Genomic DNA, 12,999 nt, shown 5'->3' on the forward strand with positions numbered 1-12,999 from the left:
GTTAAAACAGCTCAAACATGCATTTTAGTCTGGGACTAGCTTAACCTTGTCTGTGAAACCAGGGGTTATTTTTATAGACTTTTTAGACGTTTTTGTTTAATATCAGGGAAGCCCATTTCATAATAATTTTGCACAGTTCATCATTTCAATGAAAAGTCTTAATTCATATAAGTTGAATACATCAAAGTTGAAGTAATGAAGTTATGACAAAAGTTTGAAATTATGTGAGAAACAGTTTTGACCTTTTATGTCATAATTCCGACTATTATTTCTCAATTATCTTAATTATTTGACTTTCTGATGTCATAATTATGGTTATGATTCCATAATTTCAACTTGTTACAATTGAGTTTTTTCATAATTGTGACTTTTTATGTCATCATTATTATTTACCAAAGCAGGGTTTTTTATCATGTGGCAAAAATGGGCTGCCTTCCATATAACACAAAGAGTCCGGCTAACTAATATTTCTTTGTTTATTGGCATTGGGAACAGGAAAACAATCACAGCAACATTAGTAACAGCATTGTAGTGGTAAACAGTACTGTTGGGATTGTCAGATCTGCGACAGAATGAGACCAAACACAGGTGTGCGTTGTATAGTCAGGCGAAACTTTGCATGGCCACTCAGCATTTCTTTCACCACACGAAACATTGCTGTTAAAAGCACAGACTGACATTAAGATGAACATATAGCCAATAATTAAAAGCCCCGTTTACATACAAAGATTCACTGTCTCCAATATTAAAATTCATACCATGGTATAAAAAGGACACACAAAAAAAGTCTTTCAGAAAGACTTATGAAACCTGTTATTTATCATGAATAATCTTAAATAAAATGTCAGCTTGACAAAACAACAGTTTTGAATAAAGAAGAAAGACAACTAAATTATCCAATCAGTATGTTACTGACAGTAGTAGATGTCATTGATGGAAATTAGCCAGTGGCACAATGGAAATTACAGTACAGCATGGATCATGCTTGCTTGGCACTTGTACTGTCATTGGCTATGTCCCTGTGAAGAGCAGAGCACTGATCAATCGCCAAAAACCAAAGAACATAAAAGGTCTGGCACAGAAAACAAACTTTGGCTTTAGTGTAGTTAGACAACTGAATTTCTCTTGCAGCGCTCAGCTCTTGTTTTAGAACAAAGTGCTCACTTCTGTTTAGACATACATTTGTACAGATGGTAATATACCTCATATTTTTCAGTGTGACCAGCACAGAAACAGAGAGAAAGTACACATGTGGTTTAAGGACACCGATCACTTCCTTCACAGCTAACGTGGGTTTCCGTTCTAGCTCAGCCTTCAAGAGACCACCTTACAGGGTACGTACACATGCTGGTTACCCTGCTGACCACAGCCAATCATAGTCTTCTGTACGCTAATAATGACTCCAGCCCTTAATGATGGAGCAACGTTTGGTAATGACAAAGATATCTCTAAAGTGCTACCTAAGCAAGCCGATTTAAAACAGTGACATACAACGTATTAATGCTTACGCTCATGCTTTGGATGAAGCAGAATAGAAAAATAAACGAGAAGCATATGTAAACCATGTGAATGTCATAAATTAAAGCAGCAATACTACAAATAAATGTGAGAAGGGTTTTAAGTTAAAATTATAATAGTCAAATGAGTATCATCTGTGCAAAGGAACAACAATACAAAGCCATGGTGTTCAGCTGGAGTGGTAAATCCTATAAATGTGGCTCCAGTTCCACTATTAAGCACTAGGTGGCGTCACATACAAATACAAAAGATCACAATCATGGCTCGACTTCAGTCTACAGATTTTTTTAGCGATCCAAGGAAGACGGCGGTCACTATGTGGGTACCCTCAAGCTGTTTGCTACATGAAAGCAATCGTTTCTTTGAATCCTGAGATGTTCTGTTGTGTTAAGGTTAGGTTGTTTTTGTTCAGCTAAGAATAGACCAGCTTTAAGTCAACAGTGTATCTTTTAAAAAACATTTTAGTGCACATAAGTCTCACATAAAAAGTGTCCTGTTTATCAATCAATATGTTCGGGCGGCTCTCAAAGGTCCACTTGTTTGTTAACTTTAAACCTGGGATGTCACAGGAAGACTTTTGAGTCCATATAACACAGGCAGTTTCCAGCATCCCAAAGTCATGAAACTGTTGAAAACGTTTTAAGAAAGCTTCATGGTTTGACAGTCTGTAGAGTAGGAGCTCTCTCCAGTGCAAGGTGACTACTGTGTAAAAAAAACGTCCCATGGAAGCTTTCCTACCTATCCTTTGCTCTCCTGCACTGCGTCGCCTCTGCCCGAGGAAGCTAAGAACGGGATGGAGAGGGATAGGGAGGTGGTGAAGAAGAGGTTCGAAAGAAAACGAAAACTAAACGAAAAAGTGCACTAGTGTTATGTTCCCAGGCGCAGGCACGATACGCTTTTCCCTTCTTGGTCAAGTTCTCTATCTTCATCTTCACTGTCTGGTGGCTCACCAATCTTAAAAGACATTGTCCTGCAGCCAGGGGAGCGGGCGGTCAGGTTGGTGTGATGTGTGCGGGGAGCTGAAGACGGATGTTTGCTTTCTGGATCTGTCCAGGAGGAATCCTGTGCAATGGTGGTGAATTCTTCGTCCACCGGACTTTCAACGTCAGACTCCCCTTCCTCTTCTAAGGTCAGTTCGAATTGGAATTTCTCCCCCGCTGAGGCGATGCCTCCACCCATCGCTCCCATCCCAACCACACCGCCCTTTTCCTCAGGGGTGGAAGTGGGACTGTGAGGGATCATGCTCTGGTACCACTCACGATTGTCCTCCAGCGTGTCGAGAATCTCCTGGGCATCAGGGTGAACCAGATCCGCCCAGGTCTCCCACAGTGGGTGCACGATGTAGTCGATAAAGCCCACCTGATGGATGAAGCATACACAGTCAATATGATTCTACAAAAAGTGGATTTTCACTAATAATCGTATACAAGTGTTGGTACTCATGTTAATTAGTATCCCTAATGTACAGCTCTGGAAAAGAATTAAGATACCACTGCAAAATTATCACTTTCTCTGGTTTTACTATTTATAGGTATGTGTTTGGGTAAAATTAACATTTTTGTTTTATTCTATAAATTACTGACAACATTTCTCCCAAATTCCAAACAAAAATATAGTCATTTAGAGCATTTATTTGCAGAAAACGACACCAGGAAGGTGGCGGTGATGCGCAAATCAAGTTACCCTTTCCACTTCTGCTAGTTTTACTACCGTGCAAATTGGCCATTAATATTACAGACGTCCTGTGGTAAAATTACAGTGTCTGAAAACATTGCATCTTTTTTGTTATTTTGACCAGTTGTCGGTTTCTGCAAATAAATGCTCTAAATGACAATATTTCTATTTGGAATTTGGGAAAAATGTTGTCAGTAGGTTATATAATATATATATATATAATTTTTTTTTTTCAATTTTACCCAAACACATACCTATAAATAGTAAAACCAAAGAAACTGATTTTTTGCAGTGGTCTTTTTTCAGAGCTGTATATTTATATATATAGATGGATAACATATATGGATATATCAAATTTCATAATATCTATTTTTAGCTTTATATAATATTAATCTATCTGTGTGTACACACACACACACACACACACACACACACACACACACACACACACACACACACACACACACACACACACACACACACAAATATACATATACACACTTTATATACTATTTTTATTATGGTCCTCCAGAGTGCTGATCGGGAATCAGTGTTATTTTAGTATTATTATAGTATGCATTAATATTTTTAAAAACTTTTAATTTACATTTTATATTTTTAAGTTTAAGTTAAGTTTTTTATGTACATTTGTTTAATATTTGTTTTGTTTTAGATTTCTGTTTAGCTTTAATTAATTGTACATCAGTTTAGATAAATAACAACTTATTTTATTTTAATTAGTTGCCAAAGCAGCATTTGTAATTGTCGTTTTGGTTTTTAATGTTAGGTTTTTCATCTTACATTTTATTTTATTTCAATTGACATAAATGATTTTTAACAACACAGATTTCTATTACTACATATATTTTATTATTACAATATAATATATTTATATTTTATATTATTATATTATATTATAATTTAAAAAAAGCTATAGATGAATCTAAATAACAAAATGAGGCCCGAAGTCTTCAAAGACTGTTTGTGGCCTATCATTTTCCCCTCACTCACCTGTGATTTCTCAATGGAAGCATTGTGCTTATCACACATGGGGCTGATCTCCATGCCCTTGTCTCTCTCTCGGTCCCCCTGAGTAAAAAACTCCACCATGATGCGATCGGTCCACTGACGGTACAGCTCCAGGGGCTTCGTTGGGTTGCTCAGGTCAGCGCAATGCACCATGTTCTGAAGAACCTAAGCATTTGATTAACCATACATTTTTAATTATGGACTTTTAATTTGTATCAGTATAAAATGGCTTTGTGCCACGAAAGCTGAAAGTATACCTGTATGCGATCAGAATAGTTGTCTAACAATAGCACACCCAGACTTGTCACCTTCTTGGTCTCTACCATGGTCTTGAGATCCGCTAACAGGTTCATATGCTTTGACATATCAGTGGCTAGTACCTGTAAGGAGTTAAATACACGACAAATAAATAAAACCACGTGTTGATTGTAGTTCTCAGGCATGGACCTCTTCATCATAGCCTCACAGATTTGTCATTGCCTCCATTTCCTCACCATGTCAATGACCATTTTGCGTAGAGACTGCCTCTGTTTCTTGGTCAGGTTCTGGAAAATGTCACAGTTTTCTTCCTGCAGCAGTTTGAAGCCAACAGCCAGGTGGTGGTTCTCCAGAACAGAGGAATCGTTGTACATAAGAGCCAACTCTGAGTCTGAAGAAAAGTATTAGGCTCTTAGTAAACAACACAGTGTGCAACCACAATGACAAGATGCTGTTGCTCTGGCGTAGCCACTCACTTGTGTTGATGAGGAACTGGTTGGACACTCCAGGGTGGTCCACGTCATGTATTGCACTAGCAAACATTGCGGCCAAGATCTCAAGGTCGGTGAATACAGCCTAGCAAAACAGAATTCCGCGAATGAAAAGCCTGGCTTCAGAGACTAATGAGCAGATGATGAAAAGGGAGTTGATTGAGACAAACCTCCAGGGCAGGGGTGGACAGCAGGACATTGGTGGACTGGACCACGTCAGCTGCATGGATGCTGTTATGGTATGCAACATCTGAGTGATAGTTCTCCTCCAATGCCATCATGTAGGTAATGAATGTGTCTACAGGAATTTTAAAGGATTTCAACAGTTCTCTTTCCTGTGGATTACAGGTTCAGGACACTTGTTATTGTCATGGTTTGAACAAAACTACACAAGAAGTTTTCTGTTCCCCATTTTGTACCTGAAATGTTGTGTACATCGCTACTGTTAGCGGTCGGTTGCCAGAATACTTGGATATCTTGAAAATATCCACACCCCATTTGTCAAAGTCTTCTAACTCCTGCAAAAGGGAGTTGGATGCAGTTAAAAAAGTATTGGACTTTGTTCTAATTACTGCAGATAAACTCCATGTTAACTGTGGTGATTTTAGTTGCTGATAGGGTGTTTTACTGGGCGTGAGAGCTCACCTTGGCCAGCAGATCTTCCTGGTCAGTGCTGATGCCAAAGCGTGGGATGCTGGAAGCTGCGACACTGGAGCTGTGTGTGGGTTTCTTCACTCCACTGATCTGAGACATGAGCCGCTTTTTCTTCTCCTTCTCCTTGGTTGATGGGGACATAATCTCCATATCATGTTGCTTCTCTGCAACACAGATTCATTTTATATATAACTACACACAATGACACAGCTCATTAAATGAGCACTGAAAACCTGTGAAAAAATAGAATTTAAACCAGGAAATAAATGGAAAGTTTGAAGATTTAAAACAAAGAAACCTTATGATGTAAAATGATTTTGAGGCACTAACCAAATCTGAAGCAAATTTGTGACATTGGCCATTTTAGGTCAGCATTTTCTGCTTCCATTGATGCACAAAATGTTCTTCATGCTCAAATTCTCATTCGCGACATTCTTAAATCATGCTGGATAACATGGATTTGAGGAGTCCATCTCAGCTTGAGTGAATGTTGTTTTTAAAGCAGTGTTGTTACTGTTAACTAAAACTATTAAAATGTCTTTGTTAATCGTAATAAAGCTGAAATAAAATAAGATAAATATTACATAGAAAAGTTAAACAAAAAAATAGAAAATTAATAAAAAAATAAATGAAAGCTAAAAATGTATATGTAAATATATATATATATATATGGCAAACACAAAAATATTATGAATTGTGGGAAAAAAATCTTAGATACTTATAAGATTTTTTTCCACAATTCATAATATTTTTGTGCTTTGCCAATAGTATAAAATGAAAAACATTTGTATTAAATAAGAAAAAGGATTTTCACTAGTCGATTTTACCTAAGAAGGTGCTTGAGATGAACTCTGAGACCTGGTTTCCTGATTTGCTCGTCTCTGACAACTGGGTAAGCTCTCGATTCAGCATCCTTTTGAACTGTAGAACAAGAAAACACGTACACTTTGAGAATCAGCATCTCCAACTTGTATTTCATTTTAATAAATCCATACAATTCATTTTGATATTTCCATACAAAGCCCAACCGAATCTTTTGAGATCAAAACTACAAATATGTGCAACATGTTTAATTAAGAAATGTTAAGGGGTGAAACATCACATGACTTAGATGCTCAGATCTAAATATAGCTGCATTCAGAGTGGTAACAGCCCTTCATTCAGCTGCAACAGGCATCCACGATTAGGGGCTGGACCAAGCAGGAGGAGTGCCTTTCATCTGTGTAGTGCTATTATGTAATCATACACAAGGTTTCAGAATGAAACACTTCCGACTGAGGCAGCAAATGTACAGTAGTACTGTAGGAGACTGACATCCTCACACCAACACTCTGCACCATCTGTAATTTATAGAGTGTCAACAAGAGCATCCCTCTCAACTTCAGAGCTTGTTCCCAGTATGATGCTGCCAAATGAAAGTGCACAGCTGAATGTGCAGAATCACAACACGAGCCTTACCTGAACATACATCCACGACAAAGAGAGCAAGTAACTGACGTCTGGCATTTCAGCACCAAATGAAGCTTGAACAAAACAGAAGCTCCCTGCGGCCGGTGCACATGCTGCAGACACGCTCTGTGCTCCGGTCCAGATTGCCCGAGCTCCCCGGTTCCATAGCAGTCTAACGGTCCACAGCTCATGATGTGGCGGCACCACAGAGCTCAGCCCAGCACCGGGAGCTCCAGCTGCCATGGGCTGCACCTGTGGCGGGCTGAGAGCGCGTGCCGCTGACCGGAGCAAGTTTGCATCGCTGCCGCATGCTCTGCTCTCCTACTCTGCCTGATTCATGTGTAAACACAGAGATCAGGCTCCTCCCAGCAGCCCCCTCTCTCCCTACTCGCTGCCACTCGCCAGCCAATCAGATGAGTTTGGCAACAGAGACTGGGTCAGGGGGAGGCTTCTGATTGGCTCTCGGCTCCACAGCACATGCAGGGGCTGGATGGGGTGGATACAGGGGGCTGGGGCTGCACCATGTGCACTTGGTTTGAAGTCGAAAAGCTTTAGAAGCCTCTTCATGCTTTGCATCTATTGCCATGTTGCTGCTGTTTTATTAATATTTATAACTCATGCAGTTATTATTTATATTGTATATTGATTTAGATGTTCAAATGTTTGGGGTCATTAAGATTTATGCATTAAATTGTTCAAATGTGACTTTCTATTCATCAAAAATCCTGCAAAAAAGGTTTCCACAAAAATATTAAGCAGCACATCTGATTTCAACATTGATTATATTAATAATACTAAAGGTTTCTTGAGCAATAAATCAGCATGTTAGAATGATTTCTGAAGGATCATGTGATACTAAAGACTGGAGTAATGATGCTGAAAATTCAGCTTTGCCATCACAGGAATACAATTTTACAGGAAATTTGAAAAGATCTTAAAATAAAAAACAGCTATTTTAATTTGTAATAATATTTCACAATATATATTTTTTGATCAGATAAATGCAGACATGGTGAGCATAAGAGACTTTCCAAAAATAAAAATAAAAAATCTTACTGAACCAAAACTTTTAAATGTTAATGTACAATTTCATTCATCCTCATTATTTATGATTACATTAACTCATCAAAACGAAGTGCATAAGTGTACACGGAATATTTGATTATTAAAAGAGTATTTATTTTACATGAGTGAAAACTTTATAACAAAAAAAAATAATTTAAAAATACATCTCTAAATATGTAGCAGTTTAGCTCGCCCCATGACTTGCCATTCTTACCCGATCTAATATCAAAATATGGCACTGCCAATTTTGATGACAAAAAGTATTATATTAATTATCTATAAAATTCAGTACTTTTATTTAAATCTAAATACTTTGAATGGTTTTTGCACGCTCAGTTTTATAGATACAGTATATTTTACACCTCAGCCAGAGCAGGGTGACTGCTGAACGGGTATTAGAAACATTGGTGATGTCAGTGAGAGTGAAAACACACAAACGTGTTCATACGTGCGCATGTGTGTGAGAGTATGCATCCGCGTGCACGTGGGTGGGCCAATCATGCGTCACACAGGCTATGAAATCCCCAGCAGGAATGGGGGGAGATAGAGAGGGTGGGGGGATCAGATTCATTCGTGACATCACTCTCATTCTCATTTTTCAGCACACGATGTGGTCGGGGGAGGGGAGAGATTCAGGCCATGCATGAATCCCGTTCCGATGTGTAATTCATACGGAGGCATGTTAAGTATTCGGCTGCTGTTTTCAGCAAGTGCTGATGAATTGTGTTCGACTGTTATTAGTGGGGTGTCCCTGGGTGACAGTGGGGATGGGCCTGTCAGAAATGAATCCTCTTTTATTTTAGTAGATCTACCTTGTTGGATGCCATCTCACTGACTGAGTGGCGTGTCTTGAGAGTCTCAAGCTGTTCGAGACACCAGTCCAGCTCATCCAGAGTCTCCACTGCCAGCTTCTGAAACGGCTCCTCTGCAAAATACAGTTCATATATTCATGGCTACTGAAATAAGTTCATCATCATATGCAATACAAAGAAATGCACTGTTTTGCCGTTCTACAAGAGTTTGTTGTCTAACCTGGTAAGCTTGTCTTGCACATGGATGGTGGGTAGTTTCCAGTGGACCTCCTGTATAGATTTATAAGATCAAGTATGACTTAAGAATTTGAACAAGGATTACACAGTTTACTAGGACTCTATTAGGGCTTACTTGCTCGGGACACGGTCTTGCTGATGGGTCAAAACGGCAAAGTTGCTCCGCACTGTCCTCAAGCTGGCAAGGACCTATGAGAAAAACAATAATGTGGGTCCATGTCAAAAACACATCCTTAGTACTTTCTCTCTTTTTTTAGTTACTCCAACTTACTTACAGCTTCATATTTTAGCATTGCAAAAATAAAACAATAAATCAGTTATCAGTATTTATAATTTAATTATTATTGTCCACCAAAATCAATAAGCAAATCGGCACAAGATACTTTCAACACTTTTTAAAGAATGTTTGGAGTGAGAGAATAAATGTTACATAGAGAGGTGACCTAGTAAATGAAAGATTTGCTTAAAAAGCCTGGTTTGTCCTAAATTCTGCAGCTCTTTTGGAGTTTCAAAAGGACATGAAGGGTATCTGATTTCCAAAGCCATGCAGATTTCTCATCTGTCAGCATCCATATCGACAAATGCGGTATTGGATTCCTTGCCTGTTTTGTAAACTGAGTACAGTGGTGACGCAAATCCCAAAAACAAGCTGCATAAGAGCGGAAGGGCTGTTCCCGCCAATGCCAAAGGCAGCACACTCCACTTACACAAAAAAGTCACTGCTGAATATTAGGAGATTAATCTGTCTTTAAAATATAGGGGGTGTAGAGTCAAACTGCCATGCTCCTTACAAGAGTGGTCATCTGAAACCACATGACGCAAAGTCTCTAATTGCCTATTAATGTCAGACTATGCAAGCTTTTCATTTTCATGACCCACTCTACTACTAACCTGTGCAAATGGTGTAACTATCATGTCTTCTCCATGTCTGTAAGAGAAAAATACATGAACAAATCACAAATCAAACTCAAAAAATGACATACTGGAAAAGACAGCTCTTTAATCTCCCAATAATAAAAGGAGGCAAATAAAATTACTTAAGGATCAGTGAAAAAGAATGACTAAGAGTTTAACTGCGGAGAATTAAGGATGTGGTCGGCTTCAGGTTACAGCACACCATCATTTAGAAGAGCAAGAGGGTGGTAAAACAGCTCAGCATAAGGAGGGTACCTCAGACTCTCCAATGGGATATTAGAAATCCTACATTAAAAGCTTATGGAAATACGTAATAAGAACATAGATGGGTTCAGCGTGGTCGGACAGGGTGTGTCATGCATGTGTATTTGAGGAGCAGCAGGAGAGAAGCCGAACTAGGGAACACACTGGGAGTTGCGCCTTTATTCACATATTCCAAAGCTTCTATGGTGGCATGCCGATCGCTCATGGTGGTAAAGAGGACAGAGGGGAAGCTCTGAGGTTTGACTGGTCTTAGACGCTAGGGGAGAGAACCGGCCTGGATCCTGTAATGGAGAAATGCGGGACAGCCCTTTCAAGTTAATATTTTTCTCTCCTCACCGATTGAGCCAGTTGACTTCCCAGTGCTTCAAACTCTCTTCCCTTTGAAAAGACAACAAGAGTTGGTGACCTGGGATTAAGCAAGCACACTAGTTCACATCGCCCTAACAAACACCGGCAGTTGGAGCGGGTTGTGTTCACCCTGATGGTGTTTTGTTGGGGCGGTGTGAACCAGTCTTAAGGTGTTTCGATTTGGGCGACTGGCTTTGACGCAAAGTGGAAAAATAAACTGCAGAAAAAAAAAACCAAGAATGTGGCGCCCTTTTTCCGACTTTGTGAAATCCCAGCAAACCAGAGCTGACATGCAAGCGTGCTCAGATGGAAAGAACAGCTGGAAGTGGTAAAAATAAGGAGTTTTTAACCAGTGCCTTGGATTTTCCAAAATGGCTAAGCAATATGATTTGATGTAATACACTATTAAAATGGTGTGTCTTGGGAGAACTGTGTTTCAGACATAATCAACCAGCTGGAGTAAGCCACATCTGTTATGAGGCAACGTTTACAGTCCTAATTAACAGAACTCTTCCAGCCACAAAACACTATAGCTGAAGTACACACTTGTGCAGTTTGTAACACGTGAAGCTTGCAGTGAATCATGAAAACTGAGATTGGAAACTTAAAAAGTTTGGGGTCGGTAAGATTTTTGTTTTTGAAAGCAGTCTCTTGTGCTCAGCGAGGTTGCTTTTATTTGATCAAAAATACAGTAAGAACAGTAATACTGTGAAATATTCATACAATTTCAAGTAAATGTTTTCTGTTTTAATATATTTTAAAATATAATTTATTCCTGTGATGGCAAAGCTGAATATTCAGCATTATTACTCCAGTCGTCAGTGTCACATGATCCTTCAGAAATGCTGCTCAAGAAGCATTTCTCATTATTATCAGAGTTGTGCTGCCTAATGTTTTGAAATTGTGAAATTTTTTGTCAAGACTCTTTGATGAATAGAAAGTTCAAAAGAACACCATTAATTTGAAATAGAAATCTTTTGATCAATTTAAAATATTAATTCCTTAAAAAAAAAATGGTTTAAAAAAAAAAAAAAAAAATTAAAAAATGATGTGACTTTTTCTACTCAGAGAAGCCATCATAAATGCATTTAGTATGAGATATGAGATTTCTTGATGCATCGGAGGGTCCAGACATTTCTTGAGCTTCAGTATATTAGGGGATCATGAATGAGACGAATGATACTCACAGCTCACTGGCCGTGGATGAGTTTCGGGACATGGCCTTGGGTGAAAGGTCGAAGTCGGAATCCGAGCGATACAGGAATGACTCCCGCCGCTGACTGTGAGGGAAATTGGCCGGCAGCACACGGCTGGAGCCTGGACTGGCCTGGGACTCCAGAGGACTGCGGCCCACCGACAACCCATTTTCAACATCAAAACTGAGGAAAGAGAAACAGAAAGAAAGATGAACAATTTACCTGGGATGATGTTTTAACTTTTAATTTGCCATTTTTACACTCCTTTCAGATAAATTGTACCCAATGACGCCATAGGCTCAACACACACCCTGTGCAAATGGCAAAATAGTATAGACGGTAACTGAGACATTGATAAAAATGGTTACACACAAATGTGAAGTGAGACACTTCCTACATCAATCCAGATGTAAGCTAGCCTTGCGGGTTAATATGACAGAGATAAAAATGATATCACAGTCTCTGTGATCTCCATGACTCCATGACAAACACAAGGATACTTTTCAATACCTCACTAATATCAAGCCAGCACCTCTGACACTACATCACTCAAGAAAGTCTGAGACCACTAGTGAATACAGTTTTATACATTATATAATTGTAATATATCACAAGTTTGTGTAAAACTTACCAATCATGTTATCCAATAGGAGTACACCAATATTGAAAATTTGGCTACTATAGATAAGCTAAAAGTAATATCTTTGTTATGGCCGATAACTGATAAATGGTAGATATTTTCAAAATATATTACTTTTGTAGTATATATACTACAAAATATTATTTACAAAATGTATTACTCAATTCAGTCTCAATAATATGAATTGAGACAATCCAAAGAATATCTTGTGCTTCAATGAAAGCAAAAACGATTCTGACCAATTGTGTAAAGAGTCACATGATCAATGTCATATTGAGTAGTGACCCAGAAAAAAGGCAGAATCTTTTATTATCTTTCTATTATTTTACATCATAAGCATTTTTTAAAAATCCTAAAAGTGTCTATTCTAATTCTAGGCTTTTAATCCAGTATTTTCAATGTGAACTCCGTCCGCTTTATAATTCTTAAACACCGCTGTATACAGCAAC

At 38.6% G+C, this 12,999-nt stretch overlaps 1 protein-coding gene across 6 annotated transcripts in view; it reads right to left on the reverse strand.

Annotated features, from left to right (window-relative positions):
- Positions 1-459: 459 nt before the first annotated feature.
- Positions 460-12,999, reverse strand: part of pde4ca (phosphodiesterase 4C, cAMP-specific a) — a 39,457-nt gene continuing 26,917 nt past the window's right edge. For 5 of the 6 annotated variants that reach the window (XM_081374696.1, XM_081374699.1, XM_081374697.1 and 2 more), the window contains 14 exons: positions 11,902-12,093; positions 10,079-10,115; positions 9,303-9,376; positions 9,171-9,220; positions 8,951-9,063; positions 6,452-6,545; positions 5,616-5,788; positions 5,390-5,488; positions 5,141-5,305; positions 4,956-5,055; positions 4,716-4,870; positions 4,479-4,601; positions 4,204-4,386; positions 460-2,877 (listed from right to left, as the gene is read on the reverse strand). In XM_081374696.1, the coding sequence (XP_081230822.1) occupies positions 2,386-2,877; positions 4,204-4,386; positions 4,479-4,601; positions 4,716-4,870; positions 4,956-5,055; positions 5,141-5,305; positions 5,390-5,488; positions 5,616-5,788; positions 6,452-6,545; positions 8,951-9,063; positions 9,171-9,220; positions 9,303-9,376; positions 10,079-10,115; positions 11,902-12,093 (2,050 nt within the window). In that variant the 3' untranslated portion in view covers positions 460-2,385. Of the gene's footprint in view, positions 2,878-4,203; positions 4,387-4,478; positions 4,602-4,715; positions 4,871-4,955; positions 5,056-5,140; positions 5,306-5,389; positions 5,489-5,615; positions 5,789-6,451; positions 6,546-7,082; positions 7,437-8,950; positions 9,064-9,170; positions 9,221-9,302; positions 9,377-10,078; positions 10,116-11,901; positions 12,094-12,999 lie in introns of those variants that run through there. The other variant, XM_081374700.1, reaches the window with a different exon arrangement.

The sequence above is a fragment of the Scardinius erythrophthalmus genome (assembly GCF_964197995.2).
Source record: "Scardinius erythrophthalmus genome assembly, chromosome: 9".
Classification (NCBI taxonomy): domain Eukaryota; kingdom Metazoa; phylum Chordata; class Actinopteri; order Cypriniformes; family Leuciscidae; genus Scardinius; species Scardinius erythrophthalmus.